Source organism: Chelonoidis abingdonii, chromosome 25 (assembly GCF_003597395.2).
Source record: "Chelonoidis abingdonii isolate Lonesome George chromosome 25, CheloAbing_2.0, whole genome shotgun sequence".
Lineage (NCBI taxonomy): Eukaryota > Metazoa > Chordata > Testudines > Testudinidae > Chelonoidis > Chelonoidis abingdonii.
Window position 1 is genome coordinate 9,426,482 of NC_133793.1, and position 26,432 is coordinate 9,452,913.

At 45.4% G+C, this 26,432-nt stretch overlaps 2 protein-coding genes across 3 annotated transcripts; both read right to left on the bottom strand.

Moving 5' to 3' along the window:
• Nucleotides 1-1,141: 1,141 nt before the first annotated feature.
• Nucleotides 1,142-16,139, bottom strand: PAQR7 (progestin and adipoQ receptor family member 7). Of its 2 annotated transcripts, none has more exons than XM_075060799.1 (2): nt 15,992-16,139; nt 1,142-7,945 (listed from the first exon to the last, which is right to left on the bottom strand). In XM_075060799.1, the coding sequence occupies exon 2, from the start codon at nt 7,900-7,902 to the stop codon at nt 6,844-6,846; it is 1,059 nt and encodes a 352-aa protein (XP_074916900.1). In that variant the 5' UTR covers nt 7,903-7,945; nt 15,992-16,139; the 3' UTR covers nt 1,142-6,843. The 2 variants fall into 2 exon arrangements, with proteins under 2 accessions (XP_074916900.1, XP_032658815.1); XM_032802924.2 differs by lacking the exon at nt 15,992-16,139 and adding an exon at nt 12,142-12,304.
• Nucleotides 16,140-18,090: 1,951 nt separating this feature from the next.
• STMN1 (stathmin 1) lies at nt 18,091-23,927 on the bottom strand. Its single transcript, XM_032802942.2, has 5 exons — nt 23,827-23,927; nt 21,411-21,480; nt 20,473-20,645; nt 19,316-19,507; nt 18,091-18,870 (listed from the first exon to the last, which is right to left on the bottom strand). The coding sequence occupies exons 2-5, from the start codon at nt 21,421-21,423 to the stop codon at nt 18,802-18,804; spliced, it is 447 nt and encodes a 148-aa protein (XP_032658833.1). The 5' UTR covers nt 21,424-21,480; nt 23,827-23,927; the 3' UTR covers nt 18,091-18,801.
• Nucleotides 23,928-26,432: the final 2,505 nt, after the last annotated feature.

Consider the following 26,432-nt stretch of genomic DNA (forward strand, 5'->3'; position numbering starts at 1 on the left):
GCTAGAAGCTGTACAAATAATTGCAGGATTGACTAGAGTTTAGCTGCACCCACATGGCCGGACTGTGGCACAGCCATCATCATGCCATTGAGGGGGTTTAAGGGGCGGGGGGGTCTACAACACACACTAGGTTTGCATCTGCTTTTACTCACTCCATTTAACAAAGGTTACATTCACCCCACGGCAGAGGGTGATGAAGCCCCCATAGCTTACTTGTTAAAGCGTTCGGTAAGGCAGATGGTGATGCACATGCTTTCTGCCTCAGGGTGAATTTCTTTTCTACACAGCTCTGGGACAAATGGCTCCTATTAATTGTTACAAACGGGCAACAGACCAAGCCAAGCCCATCGCTGCGTTAAAAACGGGAAGGCGGGATTTCTCAATTGCTTTGCAGATTGGGTAAGGGGAGAACTTTTGTAAACTAGGTGTTAAAAACTAGCACCCTACTCCTGAAGAATGTTCTATCAGGGTGGAGCTGTGCTCCTGTGTAACCCACTTATCTTCTACTGCGGGGGTCCATCATCATGTTCAGGCAGAAATTTTTTCTTAAAGCTACTTGATTTTTAAAAAAGTTTGTCAAAAACATTGCATCTAAAAACGCAAATAAAGTGAAGTGTAAAGGGGAAGTTTTGTCATATGTTTACGATTAATGGCCTTGACGTTTTTGTGCTCAGCCTATTGCAGCAAGCGACCAGATCCTCTAAACAAACACCCAGTACTAACCTGATTAGATCTAATGTAAACCCACTCAGCTGTTGTTTCCGCCATTGGATGAAACACAAGTGCTTGTTTATCATATGATGCAGCAAACTGGAATCTAACGTGGGAGACTGAGAGAGCGAGACAAGATGGATGAGGCCGTATCTTTTGTTGGACCAATGTGTGTTGGTGAAAGAGACACGCTTTTGAGCGCCGCACAGAGCTCTTCTTCAGGTCTGGGCAAGGTAATCAGAGTGTCTCCCAGTATCTTTCCCATATGTGAACAAGAGCTCTGCAGACCTTAAAAGCGTGTCTCTTTCATCAACAGAATTTGGTCCAACAAAAGATACTACCTCAGGCACCTTGCGTCGCTCATATTGGACTACCAACATGGCTACAACTACACTACAAACATGATAGATCAAGACAATTGCAAAAGAAACAAAGTTGAATTGCACAAGCTTTTTATTTTGTGCTCACCCCATATAACACAGGATCGCCCAAACACCGACTGAGGGCTACCCACATAAATGCTATGTACCGTTACTGGGGCTTTGATTCCAGCCTGTCCTGATTACCTTATGCTGCTCTGGAGCTGGCATAGCAAAGCAGGGGATATTTGACAATAGAGTTTGGTCATTTGAACTGATAACTTTGCCAAACGTTATGGCTTGCCAGTTTTCACACCTCCTGAGCATGCCGGATATTACATGTTTGTAATATGGTCACTGCTGAGGACACTATGAAAGCTGTAATGTCATGCTGCTGAGTGCTGACCTTGCGATAACAGAAAAGCACGTTCACGTAGCTGCAGTGATTAAAAACATGGATGAGCTTCCCAACTTGTTCCGGTAACAAAACCTGTTTACCAGACTACTACCACCATCGTACTAGCTGGTGACCGCTCCCCACCTCTTGGGCCTGCAGCCAACCACCTCTATTGCCTTCCCTTCCTTAATAGGCCATTCAGTCCCCACCGTGCTCTAGAGCTGGTGTGATACCTGCGAATGACCCCTGGCCAGATACAGCGAACAATAAAGCGGAGGGTGGGCGGTGAGAAGGCACTGGGACCAGGCACAGAGGCTGAGCCCAACATTCATCCTGAAGACAGTGAAGCAGTTGACCATGAGGCAAAGAGAGGCTGATTAGCCAATGGTAACGTTTGCAGTCCTAGTATTACTGGCAACCACTAATGGGAACCACCAAGCTATGCCCCTGGGAGGAGAGGGCTACAGGCATCGTTATAAAGCAACACCTACCCCATTGCCCTAAGTCTGTGGAGGCATTTACCCCACTAAAGCCCAAGTCATCAACATTATTCCGCATCAACAAGACGCACGCCATATTTACAACAGCCACAAGGCCCTAACAAATGGCACAGCTGCTCAGACAGCCTCCGTAGCAATCCTGAAGCATAACCCCATAGTTACCAACCTCTGTTATCCCAAAACCTGAGCTAAGGGCTGGACCTTGCTCTGCACTTGGGAGGGTAAACTCAGACGCAGATGAACTGATCGGGCAGGGGAGGGCTCCAAAGTCAAGGACTCTTCACTGAAAATGCTTTGAGCCCAGCAACTCCCCTCCAGCCTGGGTCCAGACCTAGGGGCTGTTAACAGAAGCACCATGACCGAGCTCAGTGACAGGCTGAACTTGACCCAGTCAATGGGAGTTGTGGGCGTGCAGAATGGCACTGGCTCAGGCCATTAGGTACCACACAGGGCGTTACAGATGGCCACCTAAGACAGCAGGGGCAAGTGGTGCTAGCAAGCCAACTGAGCCTCAGTAGTGTAACTCATCATTCTTATTTTTACTCTTGCCTCCTTCGGGGATTAAAAAAACCCCCAAAGTTAACATGCAGTTCCTTGGGCCAAGGATGACATGCGTGCGTTAAGAGCAGCAGGAAGAAATGGCCTGCAGTATAAACAATGATGCGCCAGTAACATCTGCTTTGAGACATACCAGCTGGAGCAAGGGGGCTGAATCCACTGAGCGCTTTGGCAGCAGAAGAGCCTGATCGCACACAGAGGCTGCAGACAGGTCAGGACAGGAGAGGCATCATCGCCTCAAAGGACAAGAAGTTTAGGATCCATGGAAGTGTTTAATTGAACATCATGACCTGGGAACATCCCACACCAAAACTCAGATCCAAATACCCTCAACATTTAGGGGATATTTGAAACCTGCACTCACGTCTGGGCTTGAATTTTACATGTTCCCCCCACCTTTATACCTAGCCCAAATATGCCCAAACTAGGGGGCTGTTTGAAATCTGGCTCCTAATTTTCATGGGCCTATTTCCAGTTGCAACAGGCCTGAAGATAAACTGCACAAGCTTTGCTGTGCTGCATTCAGTCCTGCTCCTCCTGGGACTGCTTGGCCCTTCAACACAATGCAACCAATCCCATGTGCTGCCCTGTCTGGGGCAAGCAGCAAACCTGATGCAAGTGAGAAGATACAGTCCCCATCAGACGAGGCACTGGCCTGCCCATGGTGCTGCAGCAGGTCTTACAGTGGAAGCTAGGAGCATTAGAGACATTGCTCACACTTGTCAGATCTTGTTCTTCTTGTTGCGTTAACATTTCCTCTGTGGCTGACCAATTAACTTCTACAAGGAAGCGTTCAGCAACACAAACTCTGCTGCCAGCAAGCACATGTGCAACTAAACAAAGATCCATCTCAGCCCTGCTGCTGTCAGTAGAGGTTTGGCCAGAGGTGTGGCAGTAGGATCAGACTCCCAGGGCTTCTTTCAAAGCCCACCAGGCTATTGTCTACCTCTAGGCATTCCCTTCCCTGAGTCTTTCCAAGGTGAAAAGTAGCCCAAGTGTTTGCAAATTAGTGAAAAAATTGTCAAGGAAGCAAAGCTTTTAAATACGTCAAGGAGTGATCTCTGGTGAAGCACAAATCTTTCCTGACCATCGGTGCTAGGCCCTACCTTTCACCCCAAACCAGGCAGCCCCAGTCGCGGGACATCACCACAGGTTGGGTTGATAATCCACATTGCCTGATCTAGTCTATTCATATGACATATTAAATATTTTAATAGTTTAAACAAACTAGAGATTGGTCCAAACCAAAGCTAATCCGGACTTTGAGACTGGTCCCTATTGCTGTCACAAGTTGAATCAAAATCCTAGATCCAAACACACCCAAACACTGGAGAAGTTCAGATCCGGATCCTTCCCCATGTTTGGGAGGCACATGGGTGTTAGTTTGTTGCCATTCTAAAATCTTTGGGGCAGTGAAATCCTGGATCCCCCAGTAAAGTAAAGATAAACTAAAATTCAAACTACATCCTAAGGCTTTTTGTGTATCAATAGAGAAATAAAATATTTACATTCAGAAAACACCACCTACCAAGAGGACAAGCTTTAAGGGGAACTGAAGTCAACTGGCTTGCTCAAACTCTGTATTGTTCATGCTGGTGTGAAACTCCCTCACGTCAGGATTTTAGGACCAGAGATGAACCCTTCAAGTGGGTTGTGGGGGACTCAGAGCTGGTGAAGCACACCTCTCCCACTTGAAGGGAGAGGGAGAGGCGAGAGGCACTGACGCCTGTCAATTATATGATTCTCTAATCATTTTTAACATTTACACAGTGTCTTTCATCTTCAAAGCACTTTACACACATTATACCGCCATAAGAGTTTGCCATCTGAGCCAGAAAAGCCCATTGGGAGCTGCAAGGGCTCAGCACCTCCCAGGATCTGCTCCCGGCTCCCTGCTTAGGTAAAAGTGGCAGAACAGAAATGCACTCATCAAATAACTTTAAATACGTGGGTTGTGCATCTTAAAGTCAGTTGGTCCGGTGAGCACAGCTATGCTTTTTACAAAGCTGTCTCATTAGCCATTAGAGCTCGCCAATGAAATCTGTGTAGCTTTAAGAACTATGCATATGGCCAATGCATTTTAAAGCTATTTAAAATACTGTCTACTTGCCAGAACTTGAATTAGGCCCTGAGACGTCTGTGATTCTTCCTGCAGCCCTAACTATGCAAACCAGATCAGGCAGCTGGATTTTTTACATTGCAGTAGGTGCCAGCCCCTGGAAATGACAGCGTTCTGACACCACTTTTCAATGACTCCTCTTAAAAATGGTTTCAGGTAAACCTTAGACAGGGCAGAACATTTATTTTTTACCCTGGTTATTAAAAACCATCTTCAGGAGCAGCCGAAGTAACCAGGTTTCTGAAACCCTTTCACACTGGACAGAGTGAGAAAGCAATTTCAGGACTTGGTCGATTTCGTCACTGTGGACAAGGTCTTAGTCTAGATTAGTGAGAGCAGCAGAGGAAAGAGAAATCGGGGGAAGGAGGGAGTGGAATGAGCTCAGGTCCTGGTAGGAACTGGAACCAATTAAGTCTAGATTGAAATCAGTTGTTTTAAACTTTTCTGTTCACCCCACCTCCCCAGCTGCCCTTCCCACCTCCCAGGCCAGAATCTTGGATCATCTTTACCTCGGCTTTCTTTCTCCTCCACAGCCTTCTTGCTAAATCTCAATCACTGCTTTGTCACCAACATCGGCCCTTTTTCATTCTCCTGCACCCCCAGCTGAATCCCCCTGCCTTTGAACACAATCATCTTCGCCTCACTAGTCTGTCCCAAAAGCTGCTGCTGAAGTCATCTTCCTGCCCTCTACCACACTCCAGCTGCTTCAGCTCAGCCCCCACCCCCACCTTGAATCTTTCCCATCTCTTGACACATTGAACCTAGGCTCCTTGTACTCACCAATCTCGCCCCCCACCTATCTCTCACTGCTCGCATGTCCCCTTCCTTCTGCTCCTTTTCCCACCCGCAGATTCACCTCTGCATTCATGCGCCCCCTGTGCCTGGGACACACTCTGGCTATGTTTACAGGAGTGTCTCTCTTTACCACTGTTGCCAATGCTGGTGTAGCGACAGTGGTGGCAGCTGTAGTATAGACTCACCGCCAGTGTTTTTATCACCCATATCAGGTCTGCAAGCCACAGTGGTTAAAACACTGGTGTTTCATTTACAGTAGCACTCGCATTATTGCTACCTGCAATGGAACTGCACCAGTGGTAGCAACAGAAGGAATTTTTAGGGGTACAGGGGCAGTATAGACAAAGCTTCCCTCTTCTCAGTGGCCTACTGGCCTCTTTTCTCCTTCAGATCCCACTTAGAAACCCATTTCTTCCAGCTATCCTTCCTCCCTTCTCCTCTTCATCATTACTAATAACCTCCTCCCCTCTCCTGACAGGGTCTTGTCTTCAGTGTATCTTGTCTTATTTAGATACTAAGGGGAGGCCACATGTCTTTCGCTGTGTGTAAAGTGCCATGTAAAGTTACTGTGCCATATAAAGTGACCTGAACAGAAAAAAAATGTTTGTCTTGTCCCCTCGTTTGCTTCCCTGCAACATGCAAAGACAAGCTGGACTTGTTTTTTCTGTCTTAACTTCTGCCTGAGAAATATCAGGAATGTTAGAGCTGGCCACTTCTGCTTTTGCTAGAAGACTCAGGGTATGGCTACACTTGAAACTTCAAAGCGCTGCCACAGCAGCGCTTTGAAGTGCGAGTGTGATCGCAGTGCCAGCGCTGAGAGAGAGCTCTCCCAGCCCTGCACGTACTCCACATCCTCATGGGGTTTAGCTTGCAGTGCTGGGAGCTGCGCTCCCAGCGCTGCGGCACTGTTTACACTGGTGCTTTACAGCGCTGTATCTTGCAGCGCTCAGGGGGATGTTTCTTTCACACCCCTGAGCGAGAAAGTTGCAGCGCTGTAAAGCGCCAGCGTAGCCAAGGCCTCACTGAGGATCCCAGCTGTGCAAGTCATCTCAGCCCGTAAATGTCAGGGCAGCCAGATGCATATTTAGCAAAGAAAGCGTTGCTCCCAGCTCTTCATTGAGGCCTTTTAAAGACAGGACCTGAAGTTCTAAGGCAGAAAATAAGCAGAAAAAGAAAATGTTTTAACCTTATACACACATATAGCTTTCCAGGTCTTCTTTATACATCATAAAAAACCCAAAAGAGCACAAACTCCCAGTATTTTCCCTTTGCAGATCACTTAACAGTAGCACATTTCCAAGCATTCCATCACTCTTTACACTGCAGTCCACAGCCAGATTGTTATGGTGGCATCCCCTCAAACAGCCAGGATGGGAGAAATCAGGAGCATTCCCTCCACAGTTCTCATTCTTCTTTGCAGTTCAGTTTGCACTTCACTTTGCTGGTCATGTAAGCGGCAGTGAGGAGGCAGCAGGCTACGGTGAAGAAGCACAGGGCAGAGAAATTGTGAGTCTGGTCACCGTGCAGACTGGTGTAAATCTCTCTCCTTGACTCATAGTCCAGAGCCACTGCCTGCACCTGGGCCAGGGTGCACAGCACCAGAAACACGTGGAAGATCTGATGCCCCTGCCCAAAGAAGTGACATTTCCCAGGAAACCATTTCTCTGGATAAGGGTAAGAGAAGAAAAAAGCACTGATAAGGAAAAACAGCACCTGGTATTTGTGGTATAAAAGGGCTGGATCCACCTGCTCGGAGGGCTGTGCTGTATAGAGCCGGTGAATTACTGGGCTAATATCTAGAGCATACGCCAGGCCCAAGGGCATTTCCTGACACAGCCTGCTCAGATGGTGAGGAAGCTGGTGGTATCTATATTTAGCATAACAGGAACCTGCACAGGATAACCATGCTAGCAAAACAGCCCCCGGCATGTAAAACCCCATGATCCTTGCATGCCAATCTGGCTCGATGGCATAGTAGTAATGCACCAAGGCACTGCTGTATTGGTAAATGGCTACTCCCACATAGTCCATGAAAAAGAAGCTGTAATGCCAGAACTCCGATTTGGCCTGGAGGAGGTGAGCCAAAGTGCTGAAGGTTAGGTAGGTGATAGAAGCAATGACAATGATGAACAGGGGATGGGCATGAGGATCGCTCACAAAATCCACCGTTTGGGAAAGCCGCCGGAACCTCAGCAGCAGGATCAGAGCAGCCACGAGGTGAGTCCAGACGTTGACAGCTTCGTTGTGCTGCTGGAAAAGCGTCAAGAAGTAATACTTCCAGGTCTGGTTGACGGGTCTGTAGCCAGTGTGAATGTAGGGTTTCCAGAAGACCTTAGGCACATCTGAGGTGCTCACGGTGCAGGGAGACGAGGGGAACGCCATTTCCAGCAGCCTGGGGACCTGCCAAAGCTGCTGCACGTTAATGAAAAGGCGGGTAAGTTTTTCCGGGACAATGGTTGCCATGACAAGGAGACCTGTACACTCAATTGCTGCCAAGCAAGCAAACCTTCATGAAGACAAGAAAGGGAAATTTAGTCTGGTTTCAAAAGCAGCATTATAGGAGATCAACATGTAGGATTCATTTTGTGTGTGTGTGTGTTTGTTAAATCCTAGCAGATCTGCTTATCAGAGATAATGTTCTCCTGACATTTACAAGTAAAAATGAAAGGTAGCATGGAGGGTTTTTTTGTTTGGGTTTAAACACTATAATTTGTATTACAGCAGGGCCTAAAGGCCACAAGTAAGTTTGACCCCATTGCGCCAGGTGCTGCAGAAATATGCAATGAATGACAGTTCCTGTTCCTAAGAGCTTAGAAAGCAAAAACGACAAGACATAACAGGAGGAGGAGATAAGTGAGTGGGAGGGGGTGAGGAAGATGGGATAATGCCTACATATAGTAGGGTGGTGCCCAGTTCTTAACAGTGATCACAAATCTTCACCTGCTTAGCCAGTAGCGGGTTGTGACGGCCCAAGCCCCAACATCCTGGACAAACTTGTAACTCAATTAGTTACATTCCACCACCCAACCCCCCCCACCTCCAAATGGGATTCAGCATCCTCCTTCACTCCCTGTCCTAAATGCTTGCATAGTGATGCTGTGAGTTGTTAAACAGCTGGTGTGTTCCACCTCAGAGAGGGCTGCATTTTGGAGTCGGTAAAGTGTTCTAAGTCTTAGCTGCTTTTTGCAGCTCTTAATTTTCCATATGGCCTTATAAAAACACTAGTTACAAAACACAGATAGTCTAAACACATCATTTAGCTTCTCTTACACATTCTGTGGGAGCAAACTGTTATGTAGATGCAGTCTACTCAGAAACTACTGTCCCTGAGGAGACAAAAACCAGACTTCTTGGCTCCTTTTACTGCATTCACTTCATTGGAAGTGTATTAAGAAGACCCTTTTCTAAGCTAGGGCATTTTTTTAAAAAATGTGTCTACCCCAACTGAACTTGCTAAAGCCCTGTTTAAACACAAAGTTTAAACTCTATTCCAGGCCCAGTGCAACTGGGCACTTTAGATTAACTCTTACATTTCAGACATGAAACCATTGGAACAGCTCAGGATACATCTGTAATGTGGTAAGAAACCCACAGCACCGAGTCTCATAGCCCAGTAGGGTTGTCAACTTTGGTTGGATGCATTCCTGGAGTTTTCATCACATGACATGATCTTTAATTAAAGATTAATCTTTAATGCCTGGTGACTCCAGGACAAACCTGGAGGGTTGGCAACCCTAAGCCCAAGTCAGCTGACTAGGTCTTGTGGAGCTAAAAATTGTAGTATAGACATTTGGGCTCAGGCTGGACCCTGGGCTCTAAGACCCTCCTCATTCTTGGGGGGTCTCAGAGCCTAGGCTCCAGCCTGAGCCTGAACATCTACACTGCGATTTTATAGCTCTGCAGCCTGAGCTCTGGGAGCCCAAGTCAGCTGACTTGGACCAGCTGTGGCCATGATGACACAGGTCTTTTGACACAGGGTAAGTGTACCCTTAGACAAGGTTGGGGCATTATTTATTATTAATTATTATTACTGACCTTCTATCATTACCTCTACAAACAAAATAGACACATGCCCCCGCCATGCTGATATCTGAAGATGAACCACACGCATTCAGACGAAAAGATTGCTTACTGCTCAGCTTCTAAACTGCATCCCTTTCCCCCACTGTCTGTCCAGAAGATTATTTAGATTGTAAAATCCTTGAGGCAGGGACTGTTATTCTAGGTTTGTTCAGCAATTAGCACAATGAGATCCAACTCTCTCCAAATATGACAGAACAAGGAGCAATGGTCTCAAGTTGCAGTGGGGGAGGTTAAGGTTGGATATTAGGAAAAACTTTTTCACTAGGAGGGTGGTGAAGCACTGGAATGGGTTACCTAGGGAGGTGGTGGAATCTCTATCCTTAGAGGTTTTTAAGGTCAGGCTTGACAAAGCCCTGGCTGGGATGATTTAGTTGGGTTGGTCCTTCTTTGAGCAGGGGGTTGGACTAGATACCTCCTGAGGTCCCTTCCAACCCTGATATTCTATGATTTTATGATTCTTGGCTGGGCCCACTAGACCCCACTGTGGTATTGAAAAAATAAGCTTGGGGACAAAATAATATTTCCTAGTCTTTGCAGCTCTGATTAGTGCGGAAATCACATTGTACAAAAGAATTCCAGGGTTCGAGACAGAAACCTCTTGGGGAGGTTTGGTAAAAACCTCAAGCCTTGTCTGCACTCAGAATATGTCCTGATTCCAGCCATCAGTGTAGCTGTACACCAGTGCAAACCCCAGGTGGAGACAAGGAAAGCCACAATTTGCATGGGTATTGCTTACCCAGCTCCAAGCTATATTGGTGGATGGGTGGTTCATCAATTGCTGGAATCGGTGCAAATTCCCAGTGAAGCTAAAGCTACATTTTAGGAGACACTTCTCCAGGATCTACAAGGCAATAGAGAAATATTTATCTGAAGCAGTGGTAGTGCTTGCTAGGCATAAACAGTCTAAGTATTTGCTTAGGTTCCCCAGCAGCTCAAGGGCTCCCCGATTTGGTATTACACCCAAAGTACCATTCTTCTTATTTAACGTGGACTTGTTAACACAAGTGTGTTAGTATGTGTTGTGTTGGTATATTTTTTGGTTTGTGGAAACAATGCACTTACTATTTTTTAGTGGGAGCAGTGAGAAGGACCTAAAAATATTCCTGTAAGTTAGCATCACCTCTGATTCAGAGCCTTAACAGTAGCAAGGCAATATTTCATTCACGCTCTAACCTTCCATGTGGCCAAACAAAACAGAAGATAGGAAACAGCAGCTTAAATCAGGCAGCCCCAAGACTGGTTTGAGCAGTGCTCATCTTTCACTAGTGAACTTCTTACAACATAGTGGGAGCGAAGAAATAATAAGGGCCCTGTATAGGAAAGTACGAGTGCCATTTACACTCTTAATCAAGAATACCTACAGATCTAACTAGATTGCAACAGTGCTGCACCAAATACCCAGGTCACCTCCAAGCGTGCACTAGTGCCATAAACTAACTCTCCCATGATGTACCCCTGATGCATATTGAGTAGCACTTACACCGGTAGTCCAATAGAGTGCTACTTAATGTAAAGCTTGCAGCATCTGGCCCTCAAGCTTTACATGCTTGCGTATACACATGTAAACATCCTGTTAAAAGCACAAATAAAAGTGGGTTTATTTTAAATGTCAGTCACTATGTGGTTTCTTTTAAACTGGGGCAGGATCAGCAAAACTCAGTTCAGTTGCTGGCTTAAAGTCAGTGTGCCCTGTAGGGATCAATTTCACCTCAACTGAATTTTTATCTTATTTCTCAAAGTTCTGAAAAACTTTTATCTGACAGCAGAAACTGATCCAACCAGAGCTGTGATTTTTTTTGTACTTGGTGTCTAGGACTGTGGGGGAGGGATAGCTCAGTGGTTTGAGCATTGGCCTGCTTAAACCAAGGGCTGAGAGTTCAGCCCTTCAGGGGACCACTTAGGGATCTAGGGCAAATCAGTACTTGGTCCTGCCTAGTGAAGGCAGGGGGCTGGACTTGATAACCTTTCAGGGTCTGCTCTTGTGAGATAGGTATAGCTCAAAAATCTATGCACAAAGGGACAAATTGTGCCAGTGTAAATCCAGCATAGCTCCACTAAAGTCAATGGGCATTCAGCAAAATTACTGAGAGCAAACTCTACCCACCTGATATACCAGGCTTCCTTTATGTGCCATATATTAGGGGCCTCCAAAAGGCTCAGGGGACTGGGGTTTCTGAGAATTTCCTAATATTAGGATTTATAGGATTGGGGTCTGCCCAAGGGTATGCAGTGCCAGGGCTCCCCAGCAGTATCCAGGTACCCCTGAGAGATCTCTAGCTATTGAGGTTCCCACACAGGGTACCCCATTTTCTGGTACCCTAAAGTTTTAAGTATTGGGGTCCCCTACAGTAGATTCCTATGATGAAGGATGCCCCAGGGTGTGCCCTATAGCTCCCCTAAAGGCTCTGGGGATCTCAGGGGTTTGTAGTGTTCGGGAGGTACCCAGCATACTGGCTCCCCAAGCAAACAAGCTGCTGGGGTCTCAGAGGTGCCCAGCACAAGGCTACTCCTAGTTCTCAGGGGTCCCCAGTACCATGTGCTCCTGGCACTGCCCCGAGATCCCAGCCCCGACCACCCCTCCCTAAACAGCTCAGTCCCTCCCTTGCCCCGCTCAGGTACCTGCGAAGCTCGAATTCCCCCGGCCAGTGTCCGATGCTCCTGCCTCTGCCCCGCCCTAGTCCCAGTGGCACCACGTAGAGAGGGGAAGGAAGGCGCTACCCAGTCCGACAGGGCCGCTCTTCTGCAGGGGCCGCCTCCCCACGCAGACCCGCCTCATCTGCTTCCCTTCCCCACCCATCTGGCAGGGACGCCTGTGCCTCTGCAAGCCAGGGACCAAGCCGCTGCAGCGAGGCAGCTACGCCCTCTGGAGGCCGCAGAGACCTGAAGCTGGGGCAGCCGGGCCGGTGAGATGCCCCTGCGGGGGGAGGGGGGGAAATGGGGCTGCAAAGAGGGGGAGATGCCAGGAGCAGAGGGTGGCAGGAGAGGGCTGCGGGGAAGAGCCGCCCCCAGCTCTCCCTTTTCCTGCTCGGACAACTAATTGCCCCAAGAAATTATTTTAAAACCAACAGTTTTCATCTCAGCCTCAGGGTCTAAATCTGCCTTGATCAGCATGGGGGAAAAGGAGCGTTTCTAGAAGTCAAGAGTATTTAAATGTTGCAGGATGGGGAGGGGATTTAAGATCCTTGAACGCTTCCCCTCTGCCCATGGCTAGCAGCCCCAGCAGCCTGTATTTTCTCCTTGAAAACGAAGTGACCATTGCATTATTACTGACACCTCTTTGTTGTCAAACAAGCAGGCAGCTTCCAAAATCTATTGAGGGGCACTTGCCTTCCACATGAACACACACTTCTCCCACCCTCTCCAATGGCAACCCCAGTCTGGATCCTTCTCAAAACCTTGGCAATCTCCCACCTTTCCCAGCCCAGATGAGCTATCACATTACAGCGGTGGCTTTTCTGGAACCCAGTATGTTGTGGCAAACTCTTTTCAATGGGTTTTTAAATATTGATTAATTAAAATGTATGACCATTGACTTTACATAGCGATCAACATCCAATCACACTGGTGTAGCTTCCTATCAAGATTTAAATAGGCACACTCCCAGGGACACCTGCCTTTCTGCACGGTTCCTCAATAAAATATAGCTCTAAGGTGTGAGCCTTAGCACTTTCCTGCAAATTCCCTGCTGTTTTCATGGCACAGTGCTATTTGCATCCATGTTACCAGACACTCCATCTATAAAATAGGGTCAGTAATATCACACAAGTGGGTTATAAAGTTTCACTCATTAATGTCAGTAAAGAAACTTCAGGTGACATAGGAGTTGACAAAGGTTTTGTCTATTGTTTGGTCTTCTGATTCTTCATGGTTTGGTGTCAGTTTTATCAAACAGGCGTCAGGGATCAGTGGAATATCAGACTGCTGTATCTCTGATCTGAATTCATCCCCAAATGGCCTCTCACCTCTCCCTATTTCAGACATTTCATCTCAATACCCAACCTGTTTCTGGTATGAAAAACACTTTAGTAGGACTATTAACATTTGTCTGTATCTGCAAGATCAGAGTGTTAGAAGTGCACAGTGCATCTGGATACCATTAAAAACCATTGATGAAACACAAGACCTTCAAAATAGACTCAGATATGGAGGATGTGAAAAGTGACCCACAAAGAATCTTTAAAAATCTGGCTTGTGAATGTTTTTTTGCTTCTTAAATGATGGATAAACAGCTGAGTTTTTGTTTTTTGACTTTGGAAATATCAGAAATGTGAAGTCTGGTCTTCTCTGGTGTTTTCAAAAAAATTTATTGGATGCCTCAGAGAATGTGTATTTTACACTGAAACACCTTAACTTACCTTGAAGGGTTGGGAGTGTTCCTTTAACAAAGACATCCTTTCTCCAAAATGTATATTAGTCAAACAGGTTAAATAGTTAAAGAGGTGTTACCCTTGGAAAAAAATGTTTTAAAAGTATGATTAAAAATTCCTTCCCTTCTCATTTGCTCAGCTTTCACTCTCTGGACTTATAATTTCACCAGATCTCCAATCATACTAGATCCACCCAGTGCAGATGGAACCTGGATTTCTATTTCTATTAGGAAAAAACTCCTTCTAGGTCTTCTTTATACATCATAAAGAGGAAAACAAGGTACAGCCCCCTTTTGTCCCACTCACAAGTCATCTTTAACATCATTTAAAATTCAGTCAAAAGCCAGCCTAGACAGGTAATTTTTACCTGCCAAATGCAGACTCTGGAGCAGTAGCTCTCAAGCTCTCCAGACTACTGTACCCCTTCAGCAATCTGATTTGTCTTACATACCTGCAAGTTTTGCCTCACTTAAAAACTACTTGCTTACAAAATCAGACATAAAAATACAAGTGCACACTGTTACTGAAAAATTGCTGATTTTCTAATTTTTACCATATAATCAAAATAAATCAGTTGGAATATAAATATTGTACTTACATTTCAGTGTATAGAGCAGTGTAAACAAGGCATTGTATTAAATTTTAGTTTGTACTGACTTTGCTAGTGCTTTTTATAAACTAGGCAAATATTTAGATGAGTTGATGTACCCCCTGGAAGACCTCTGTGTATCCCCAGGGGTACACATACCCCTGGTTGAGAACCACTGCTCTAGGGGAATGGCCAAAGAAAAGGTTCCTGCAATATCCTCAATTATGAATACTCAGCCATCTGTCCTGGAGATGTAGGAATAATAGCAAGTATGTCAAACCTATTTATAAAGGAACACAGATCTTTCCAACTGGGTTGCAGACCATTTGGGGCTCTCTAAATCATAGCTAGAGCCCCTGTGTAATCCATGATCCGGTGGCTATGGAATTCATCCCTTGATGCATATTTTGCTCCAGAATCTGAGCTTGCATTTTTAAAAAAATGATCTTTGAAGCACTCATTATTGCAAACATAACCCTGAAAACCTGAACAGAATAAGGCTTGTCTACACAGGGAAGTAGCTATTCTGTACTACCTCCCCATGTGGATGCTTATTCTGCAGTGTCTTTATATAGTTTAGCTTAAACCACTTTAGGAGTGCAATAAGCTGAATATGCAAAAAGTCACTCTGTGGAATAAGAGTGTACACACTGGGAACTAGTGTGGAATAACTATCATGTTTTAAATTCACACCTTAGCTTATTTTGCTATAGCTTCTCAGTGTAGACAAGCCCTAGGCCTGTATCAATGCAGTGACGTCTTCCAGAGTCTGCAGACAACTTGTATCAATATCTGAAAGAGGTGAACTGGCCTGTTCAACTGAAATGAGTTAACTCTAAAACCTAAAGATGACATTTTAAATCCCAACATGGTTAACTATTTCACAGATTGCTGTAGCAAAAACATCCAACTAATGCAGTGGTTCTCAAACTTCTGTACTGGTGACCCTTTCACATACCAAGCCTCTGAATGTGACCTCCCCCTTATAAATGAAAAATACTTTTAAATATATTTAACACCATTATAAATGCTTGCGGCATAGCAGAGTTTGGGGTGGAGACTGACAGCTTGTGACCCCCTAAGGAGTCCCAACCCTCAGTTTGAGAACCCCTGGTCTAATGTATTTATTCTACAATCCCAAATTGTCATCCATACCAGTGAAGGGGTCAACCCCAAATGTCCCCCACCCAGATGTCTAGCTTCCCCTAACAATTTCTATGATGTAATTGGACATTATCAATGCAATAATCTGTGGTATATTGAAAACTAAAATTCAAGAGGGCAGCATAAAATAAACATGGAAGCTTATAATAATGGCTATATTCATTTTCATAGTTAATCCAATAAAAAATGTATCAGCCTTTTCCCACTTCTCAAGCCACAATTCTTCTAATGTGGACCCAAGAATTATTATATAGCTTTGTAGTTTCATAGGTGCTAAGGCCAGAAGAGAGCATTAAATCATCTAGCATGACCTCCTGTATACTACACACAATTAATTTTCAGTTATTACCTGTAATAAGCCCAGTAACTTGAGTTTGGCTAAAGCATATCCTGCAGACAGGCATCATCTTGAGCTGAAGACATCAAGAGATGGAGAATCCACTCTCCCTTGGTAATTGGCTCCACTGGACAGTCACCATCACTGTGAAAAAGCATGCCTTATTTCTAACTTGAATTTGTCTCTTAAAAGCCTGGTGCTCTTTACAGGCCAGCCTTTCACTTTTTCTCTAATGTCTTCTCCCTTTATTTCTCTCCTCTCATCTTATCTGTTCCATCCTCTCTCTCTCTCTGTACTCCATTACTTCACTTTTCCCCTCACTTGCTGTGTCATCCTCTCAATTCCTTGGTCCCTCGTGTTTTAATTCCCTCCTCAAACTCCTTTATTACCCTTCTTTAAAGACCCTTTTCTTCCACCAGTCTCCTCAAGATGGAATGAAATAGTTCAGCCATATCCCCCTTGTGTTGTTCCTTTTGGATATAACAGGATCAGGGTTAGGTGTGACCAGATCTTTAGAGATGGCTCCAGGGCCCATCTGGCAACCTACTACAGGACATAATGTTGAGGTTTTAGTTGGCGGTGCTCTTCACAGCATGGTGCTAGGCTGCTGACAAGGTGGGGCTTTTTCCCTAGCTGAGACAAAAATCAACGTGATGAGTACTTTGGGATCCTCTGACTCCCCCCCCCCCCCGCCCCAAGAGTGGTGTAAATGCAGCATAGTGTATATCATGAGAGATGTGCTAAGCTTGTAGCTGCCAGATCTAGAGTTCATTTCTAAGTGGCACTGCTACAAGATCTCAGATAAGTCACTTTGCCTCTGCTTCTGTCCTGTCTCCTCTTGTATTCTTAAGATTTCCCCCCCCTTTAGCACCCCACAATACCTGGACTAAATATGCAGATTAGATTCTTGATCTGATCAGATCTGACATTATACATGTAGCAGCTAGAAGCCCCAGTCATTGACCAGGGTCTCACTGTTCTAGATATCTTACAAACGTTGCACAAAACCAGTCCACATTCAGAAACAAGGTTTCCATATTAACAGCCCCCAGAAAACTAGAGAAGCAGCTTGGCATTCAGGTCAGCAATTTAAAAACCTAGATCCCTGGCTCAGCTATCACACCATCCTCAGGACATCAGATGCCCTGTGACTTTTATTCCCATAAAGTAGAACTGGATTGTGAAGTAACTGTTGCAACAAGACTAAACAATAAGAGCAACAAATTAAAAAATGGTGTCCAATTTTGAGCCCTCAGCTGTTTTAGCAGTGCTGCCCATCCAAAATTCCAGCTGAAGTCAGTGGGAGCTGTTAGTGCTCAGGGCCTCTGAAAGTCCAGCATTAGCGGTCTCACATTTGCTACCTGTATCATCTCCCCCACCTTGCCTCTTACAAGCTTCAGTGGTAAGAGTACATGGTGTCAAGCCATTCAATGGGTACTCCTGTATTTAGCTAGAAACGTTCTCTGGGATAGATTATAGTACAAGCCTGAGTAACAGGTGTCTCAGTTAAAGAATGAATCCTACCTATGTCTAGGTTGGGGACTTTATAGTCAAATAGCTACTTAGTGACCTCATAATTAGCAGTATACATTCACAAGTGTCTACAAGATCCTCCTAGACTCCTTCACTTTAGAAGGAAAGCTACTGAGCTAAGTGAAATAATAGCCTCTCTCCAATTAGACTGGCACAAATTGAATTAAATAGGAACACACACTAGCTAACAATAATTAAGGAAGTAGACTTTGGGGGAATTATTTTGTAAGGACAGTGACAAATTGGGTGCTTATCTCTCCCTTAAGTTCTAACTACTGTTTGAGTTAGAATAAACTATTTTTTACTCACAAAAAGTATAGCTCCTCTTAATGGGTAATAGGTGTAGACTGCACTGTACCAGTTTCCGTACATGGGAAGTACTGGAAGTCTCAAGAAGATGCCCGTTTTTAAATTTAAACCTGTTTGTTGTTGGATTAGGGAAGTGTAAGAACTGTGTCAAGTCTGAAATCACCATTTCCCCTAAAGTTTCTCCATAAAGCTGCATGGTGACAATTGGATCGCTCTCTTAATGGTTTCCAGAAAAGTTGTTTTTAACATAAAAAGTCAGATTACAGTCATGTGGTAACAAGGATTTATTTGTTGAAGTATCAATGTCCAGAGGGAGGTGGTTCTGAATTGTTTAAACAAGAACCATAACAGCTGACAACTGCTGAGGTGCTGCAACAAAGCTCTTATTGTAAGATTTAGACAATGAAGATAGCTCTAGCAAGAAGGATGTCATACAGTATATCCAGTAGCTGGGTGTAAGAGAAAGTGCTGCTTCAGGCTTTTCTTTAAAGGAGGTCTGTTTTTAGACAGAGTCATCTATAAAGTTGGATTTTGTTAATGTATTGTCATACCAGTTCCAGAAATAATTCACTTGTGATAATAGCACGGTGCAGCTTTATTAAGTCAGTCAGTTACAGTAGTATCTTATGAGGCTGGGACAGAGTCAGATTTTGAAGTGTAACATTCAGCATGGAATAGTATAGTACATATTCCTTTCACAAACATGTCTTACAGAGCTTATACAGTACCAGCCATCAGCCCAGTAGCAAGTGCACTGGAGTAGAAAAGGATGCAACAAGAAGATAGCTACACTGGAAAGACAACACTTTAGAAAAAGTGAAACATGTAAGTTCTCCCCTTTAGTCCCCAAAGCAAGTATACAGTTTGGATCTAACTATCCAGCTCTACATCAGTTTTCTAATAATTCAACAAAAAAACCCACTGGCCAATACAGTCTTTGGATATTTAAGGGAGGTGGAGAGTCATTTTCCAGAATGAAGTTAGTCAGTTTCGTTCTCACCAGGTTCTTTGCCTTCTTTGTTCTTTCGTACTTCTTCAATATGCTTGTCCTGAAGAAAGGAAAGGTGATTGACCGATTAGTTGTTTGAATTAATCTACTAAAGAAACCAAGACTCTAGGTTTGTAGCAGCACTCATGCCTACACTTCAGCTGCCACATCCTCCAATTCCACCTTCACATCTGACCCCCAACTGATGGGATGAACTGTAGCATATGCCACGGTTTTGAAGATCAGTGACTTTTTGCTTCCTTTTTTAAAGTGCATAAATTCCCTCCTGTCCCTCTTTCCAAAAGAATTACTATAGGTCTTTCGGGGATTTAATAAAATAATCCTCTTTAGTGTGGAGACTGACCAAAAGATACACTCCCAGGCCTCCAGATGTCTATTTAGACAATTACCCCACTCTGCCAAATTAGTGGTTATGTTTAGTTGGTTAGCATAGAAAAGAACATAAACGAGTTCTTTCCAAGTGGGAATTAGAACTCTACACCTACTTTCTCCCTCAAGCGCTCCAGTTTAGCAGCCATTTGTGCCTCTCTGTTTTCTTTGTTAGCTTCCATTTTGTGGGTCAGCTTCTCTTCTGCCATTTTGCTGAAGTTATTATTTTCTTCAATTGCTTTCTGAAGCACTTCTTTTTCATGCTCTCGTTTCTCAGCTAATTGCTTCAAGACTTCTGCTTCATGAGACTAACAAGATAGACCATGCATGTTTAGACATAAGACAGATGAACTATATAGCAAGGTACCCAATTGTAGTTGTCTACATTGGAGACAACATAATGTTTTCTACTGACTATTTCATTTGTGATTGTAGTCTTAATACATATCAGAAACAAATCCCCAGTGCTTTCCTCCTCTACTTGCCCAGATTCCATCACAGCTGAGTACACAAGAAAATAAGTTCTTGCAATTAAGTATAGGAATCTGGTAAACTAGATCACTTCTGAAAGAAAAAAGGCACATTGCTGCCAAGTTTTCTGGATGATTCTATCCTCCTCCAGTCACTGTATATTTTAGCATAAACCCATGGACACTAGAGACTATGCAAATATCAGATGTTATGTTTATGCTAAAAAGCCTTTGCATTTATCACCCTCCTAATTATTATAATTAGAAATTTGAAGCTGTGTCTCAATAGCAGGTCCCATGTCAAGTCCAACTTTCAACCATGTACTTTGTATCAGGAGTTTCAGAGATTTACTAGTAGCCAGATTTTTCTGGGAGAAGGAGTCCAAGACTTTCCTCATGAATTAAGAGGTAGGAGAAGAATTAGATGGAAGACCAGCTTTCAGTAAACTTTAGGAGATCACAGAGTAACATTGTCTCTCCCTATTAAATGTCCCACCACCCCCATGTTTCGGGCAACCCTGAAAGGTCACTTTGGGAATGAAGTTCAGGTCTTGCAGATACATTTAACACAAGCGAGTGAAGCTTTAAAAATTCTACTGCAATCCATTTAACAAGCAAACATTCTCCTGCTCTTTTGCAGCACTGTACTAGCACGTGAGTAGCTGGCTGGTTGTCCAAACTAACAAGTGCCTATATTAAGATTGAAAATACTCCAAGTTTAGATTTATCAGAAAAAGTTTGTTTATTTTTAAAAGTGAGCTTTACCCGACTGGCCCTTGTAGCTACTGTTACTTTGGATTTACCTTGCGTCTCTCTTCTGCAGCTTCCAACTTCTTCTGAATTTCTTCCAGTGAAAGATCTTTCTTCTTTGGAGGGGAGAGGGGAAATTCTGGGACTGCTTCTTTTGAACGAGGACTGAGTATCAGCTCAAATGCCTGCCCAGAGGCACGCTTTTCCAGCTCCTTCACCTGAATATCTAAGAGAATGACAAGACACATTGGTCCTTTGAGTCAACTTAAGTGTTGGACTTTACATCATTACACTGGATTCTTAGGTTTAGATTCATGAAGCTGACTGATGAAGCAAGAGTTTAAAATAAGCAGATTAGCTTGTTTTAGGCAGCAGCATAAGCCAACAATACATTTGTTTCTTAAGTCACATAGCCACAACAGTATCTGTACAACTTTACACATAATTTATCCTCACATAACATGCTAGTTAGATGAGCAAGTCTCTCCACTTTACAGATGGAGAACTAAAGGACCAAGATTAAATAACTTGCCCCAGGTCCCACAGAAAGCTGTGGTAGAGCCAGGCATTGAATCCTGGTCTCCCAAGTCCCAGTACAGTGCTTTAGCTGGCAGGCCAGCCTTCCTTCCAGAACTTCAGACAATATTTCTCAGAAGAGTGGCTCCTAAACTCCTGCAGAACTGACTTGTCTGCTTATAGGATTTAAGGCATCACATCCGCATCTTATAGTCACTTTCATCAACCATACTAGATAGCAGATAGCTTTCAGTTCATCTGCATGCTACCAGACAAAGCTTTTCATGTGTTTTCACACGCATTTAAAGTTTTCTTAACCTCTGCATTAAGAGACAGAAGAATAGTACTTTGCTCAGTGCTTATTTAACATCAAAATTAGGTTAGTGAAGAAACTTCCCTTTCATTCAAAATATATACAAATTGAGAAGATACAATACAGGAATATTCAATAAAGTGTTCTTAACACATTACATACCAGAAGAAGCCATGACTACGAAGTTAGACACCAGAAATGTGCTCTGGAAAGACTCCAATCAGTGGAACCCCTAAGTAATTAATAGTCATTAATTCTTTGAGTAAATAACCATAAGAGTTCATAAAATTGCTTTACACACCAGAATGCAACTCCCATCAAAATCCCTTTGTGTTACAATAAGAGAATACTGAAGAGATTCATTACTACAACCAGATGACCCTTGTGGTCCCATCTAACCATATGATTTGAGAATTTGTGGCCAATCTAGGCAGTTGGAGAAGTTTCCATTATTCTAGTGCCTCTAGGCCCAGTTGATTTCCTGAATATTTTCAGTCCTTGTTTGCACTTCTAAATTGCAAAGGCCACAAGTGTTTAGTCCAATAAATTTCTCCGCCCCCACAAAGGGCTACTAATCCTGCTTTTTCACCAAAAATTACGTCATTTCATAAACTGGGGAAAGTAACGTATTTTAAATTTCAGGGGTGGCACTGTAGACAAAGGATGTGGACTCAAGACTACAGCCTGTTCCCAGTTTCAGAGAATTGCAGTGACAATTTAGGCTTAGTCAACACTATATTTAAGACTACAATGAGACAACTAGTCATAAGACAGCTGTCTCTCAAGATACTTTAAGTTTTGGTTGTGCTTGTGCAAATAGTATAAAAATAAGGGAAATCTGATCCTATGGCTAGTACCTATCTACTGAAGAGAACTCAAGCCACATTATATAGCATGCTTGAAGCACAACCATTTTGTAACACTTAGCTCTTAAAGTCATTTTCCACCCAAAGATCTCAAAGCACTTTACAAACATGGACAGTATCATTATCCCCATTTTAATGTGGAAGTGGAGGCACAGAGGGGGAAGTGACTTACCCAAGGACCCAGAGCCAGGAACAGAACTCAGATTTGAGTTCCAGTCCAGCATTCTATCCAGAGGATCCACTGGATACAGGCCAGCTACAAGTGCCTCAGTTTACCCATGTACAAAAATGGGTACAATCCCACTGATGTTGACTCTGTTTAGAATGGTTATTTAGAAGTCATTGGATGAAAAGCACTACATGATACTCTGCACTTTTAAAGATTGACAGCTGAACCATTTTCTTTAATGCCAGATTATGATAGCCTCACTAAAATAAGAGTAGAAATAATTTCAAAACCACAAAAGCATGACTGACAGTTGAGGTCAGTGAGACAGCTATGAAGAGCTGGATCATTAAACAGGGAAGAACAGAACCCGATCAACAGCTACAGATGGGCAAGGACTGTAAGCCCGGAACAGTAGGGCGGGGGGGACCCCCTTTGCAACAGGACAGACGGACAGGGCTCTGGAGGAGAAATGCTGGAGCAGTCTGGCGGGGGGGAGGGAGGGGAGGGGGCGGGCAATCGCCAGACAGTGCGGGGTGCCGGCTGTAGCTCATGGGGCGGGGCCAGGACCGGCCCAATCACAATACCACGTACGGAACAGGCAGATGCCCCATACAGCCACTCAGAAGCGAGGGTGACGCAGAACTCGCTTGAAGCCCCTCCCTCGGCACGCGCGTTTCGAACAGCACCGAATTCAAACCGCTGGAGAGCGCGCGCAGGGGATAGGGGAGGGGGCGGAGCTAACTGTAACATCCGGGCACCTGGGTACCCCCTCCCCAGCTACTCCTCCTGCCCGTTTCCCCTGATAGGGGCCACCGCCTTCCGCGCGCCAAAAGTCCTCGCGCGGCGACCCCTTCCTCCGGGGCGCCTCCCCCCGGCTCGGCCCCTGCCCTGCGACCTACGGGCCGGATTCGGTCCCTTCCGCGCCCCTCCCCTCGCAGCCAGGCGGCCGCGGTCCCCACTAATGCACCGAGGGCGGCCGAGCTCGCTGGGCACCGCCCCTTCCCCGCGAACAATGGCGGGGTCCTGTCAGAGGAGGGAGGGAATCGGGGACAGCCGCCGCCTGATCCCACCCCCTCTACCCCTCCGTAGGGAACCGCCCCGGGTCCCCCGCCCAGACGGCCGCGCGGACAATAGAGCCCGAGTCGGCGGGGACGCTCCATCCCCACCCCCCCGGCTCATTGTCTCCCACAGCCCCGTCCTCTTTGTCAGCCCCACTCCCTCCGCGCCGCGACGCCGCGGGCGGGGACCGGGCGCTCCCTTCACACGGGGAAAGCGCGGAGCCACCGCCTCGCCCGCGCGACAAGGCGGCCGCGGCCCCTGACGGAGACTGACTCACTTCCGCGCTGCGGAGGACACAACCCCCCCCCATTGGCTCCGACCGTCCCCTCCAGCGCCTAACGGCAAGGGGGGGTCCCTCCCGCGACTCCCGCCCACGGACACCCACCCTCCCTCCGCCACCATGGGCTCCCTCGCAGACACCGACCCGCTGCTTCCCCTGGACACCCTCTGCGCTGTTCCGTCCTGTCGCCCCTCGCTCACCCACCTGCTCCGTCCGCGCCGCTGGCCACACTCCGCTCCCAACCGACCTGCTGCTCACAAAAGCGCCAAACAATGGCACGTGACCAGCCCCGCCCCGCCCCCATTGGCCGAGAGCGGCGGCACGTGTCGCCCGGTGGGGGGCGGAGGGGGGCTCGCGCGCCCCCTTCGCCTGGTGCATTGTGGGAGCTATAGTCCACAAAACAGTGCGTGGGGGGCCAATGGGGGAGGGCCGGGGAAGGTGCTGGGGCCAGGGGGGGTTGGGGGCCAGGGGCTGCCCCAGCTCGGCTCCTCCGCGCGCTGCGGCACGCGCACCTCGCCTCTGCCTCACCGTCCCCACGTGTGAAATGGGGATAACGGGACTCCCTTTGTCTCCTTCTCCAAGCCCTGTCTCTGCCTGGGCTGACGCCCCGTGCAAGGGCTCCGTCCCTGCAACCACTCCCTGAAACCCACTTGTCCTGGGAGGATCCCAAACTGCGAGCCACGTGCCAGCCCTAACCCTTGCAGGGGCAGCTGCAGGAAGGCTCTGTCCAGCGCTGAGGCTCCCAGGCTGTCCGGGGCTTTGTCCATCTTTCAGGAGGAAAGTGCTCAGGGCAGGGACAGATCAATGCTACTAGGCGCTGAGCGACCTCAGCTCCACTCGGGGTGCTGCAACCAAATGCCTTGCTGGGGAGCGGGGAAGTCAGTGGAAATTGAGGCTGCTCCGACCCATTTGAAAGGGGTTCTCAGCACAGCAACATGCCCTGTTTGTGCCTTGCGCTTTGGGCTGGGATTTAGCCTAATGAATACCTAATTCAGAGGGGAGTAGTTCAGCTTCATGGAAGATGCTACAAAAGGGCTAATTATTATATGCCACCTGCTGTAATTTGTATGAAGCCATAAATGTACCTGTTACTTCAATGCAAGTGGAATACAGGAAAGAGAAATCAGAGTGAAACATGTTCCCCCAAAACAATTTACAATCTAAATTGTACCAAGTACCAAGAGGTAGTATAATATGATAAATCCTTTGCACTTCCATAGTATCTTTTAGCCAGAGGACTCAACATGCTTCATTGAAGCTTTCCCTAAGCCACACAGCCCTGCCTGTGAAGGAGGTAAATATTATTAGGGTACAATACAGTTAAAGAATGACATGCAGCCTTCAGTGATGGTTTTTGTTACATGCAGTGCACTTAGCCAATGACTCACAGATTTGTGCAGTTACGCTGGAAACCCCTGCAGCCATTCCGCTAGCCAGCTAGTCTGATTTCTTCATCCATAAAGATCATTTTATAATTACATACATGTAGGCTGCCTTAAGAACCATCCCTATCTGTGTTAAGGGGTACATTAGGAACAATTCTGGTGCTGAGGTATTGAATTACTAAGCATAGCTAAGTGGTTCATTCCCAGACAAACTTTGAATGAACTGGCTGCATTTTAGTATATTCTTTAAAACTTATTTCGTTATGATTCCCTTGATAATTTTTGTGATCCACTCATTTAAATTGCATCAAAAGTCAATATGCGTGAGAGGTAAATGACAGGGAAGAGCAGCCTTAATGTGTTATGAGCCAAGCTCTTTATTTCAAAGGCTTTGTACCTGAATATTGAAATACAAGGTTTTATTAAGGGGATCCACCCCTGTTGTGCATAATTTAAAAAACAAGGATTTTACACACAAAATCCCACCTTAAGATAGGTTAATATTTTGACAGAAAACTATAAAGCTCTCAAAACACAAATTATTTTAAACGCTTTTTTTTCCTGATTTAATGTCTATTTCCATGGAAACAGCATCCAGCAGCAGAGCTGTTAGAACTCGGTTTTCAGCTGGATCGGCTAGCTCAACACAGCAAGAGCCATTTTTAAGCAGTATTTTAGAGCTGATTTTCAGGATCTAGTGGCTAGTGTAATGTTTCAGTTTTGAAACAGGATCCATCTGCTTGACCATTCAATAACAGACCTGGTATACTGGGAAAAACATTTGGTCAGGTGCTGCCCCATCTAAGGAGTGCATCACTCTAAATTCTAGCAGCCACATGTTACTGTGCAGCAAGAAACAGCAGCCAAGGGGCTAGTTATAAAATATAACTGATCATTTTTAAATAAAGGAAATATCTTAAGTGCTGTGATTACACTGCTTTAAATGTTGTTTGGAATGTTGTTGACCTGCAGAGAGCTTGTGTCATTCCTAAATCAAATGTTCTTCTTTATTATTATGTACTCATCATTATTATCCATATGAACTTGTCATGGGTTGATCTCAGGAGTCACAAAGTCAAGGACTTCCTGGGTTTGGGGGTTTTGACTGGCATTCCTGTCACTTCCTGGTGCCTGGCCCTTGGCAGAGTCATAAAGAAGTGTCCCCTGTACCTCCTGCAAAAGGGAGAGGGGTGGGATCCCACTACCAGTCACTTGGGGCCAGACTCTGTGCCCAGCTTCTATACATCTTCTTGGCTTGTTTGCACATTGTAAATAACTAAAAATAAAAAAAGGCCCAAGACTTAATTATTTTTCCTTAAGACTAAGATGCCTTTCCCATATAACCTCTAATATTTAGAGGCAGCATTGTTCAGTGGCTAGGGCCCAGTTCTGCCTATTTCCTTCTGTCACCTTGAGCAAATGACT

Excerpts from the sequence above, each read along its gene's own strand:
- PAQR7 (XM_075060799.1), bottom strand. The coding sequence starts at position 7,902 with ATGGCAACCATTGTCCCGGAAAAACTTACCCGCCTTTTCATTAACGTG.
- STMN1 (XM_032802942.2), bottom strand. Across the intron at positions 19,508-20,472 it reads CTGCAGAAGAGAGACGCAAG|TCTCATGAAGCAGAAGTCTT; the intron begins GTAAATCCAAAG and ends CTATCTTGTTAG. Across the intron at positions 18,871-19,315 it reads TGGAGCGCTTGAGGGAGAAA|GACAAGCATATTGAAGAAGT; the intron begins GTAGGTGTAGAG and ends TCCTTTCTTCAG.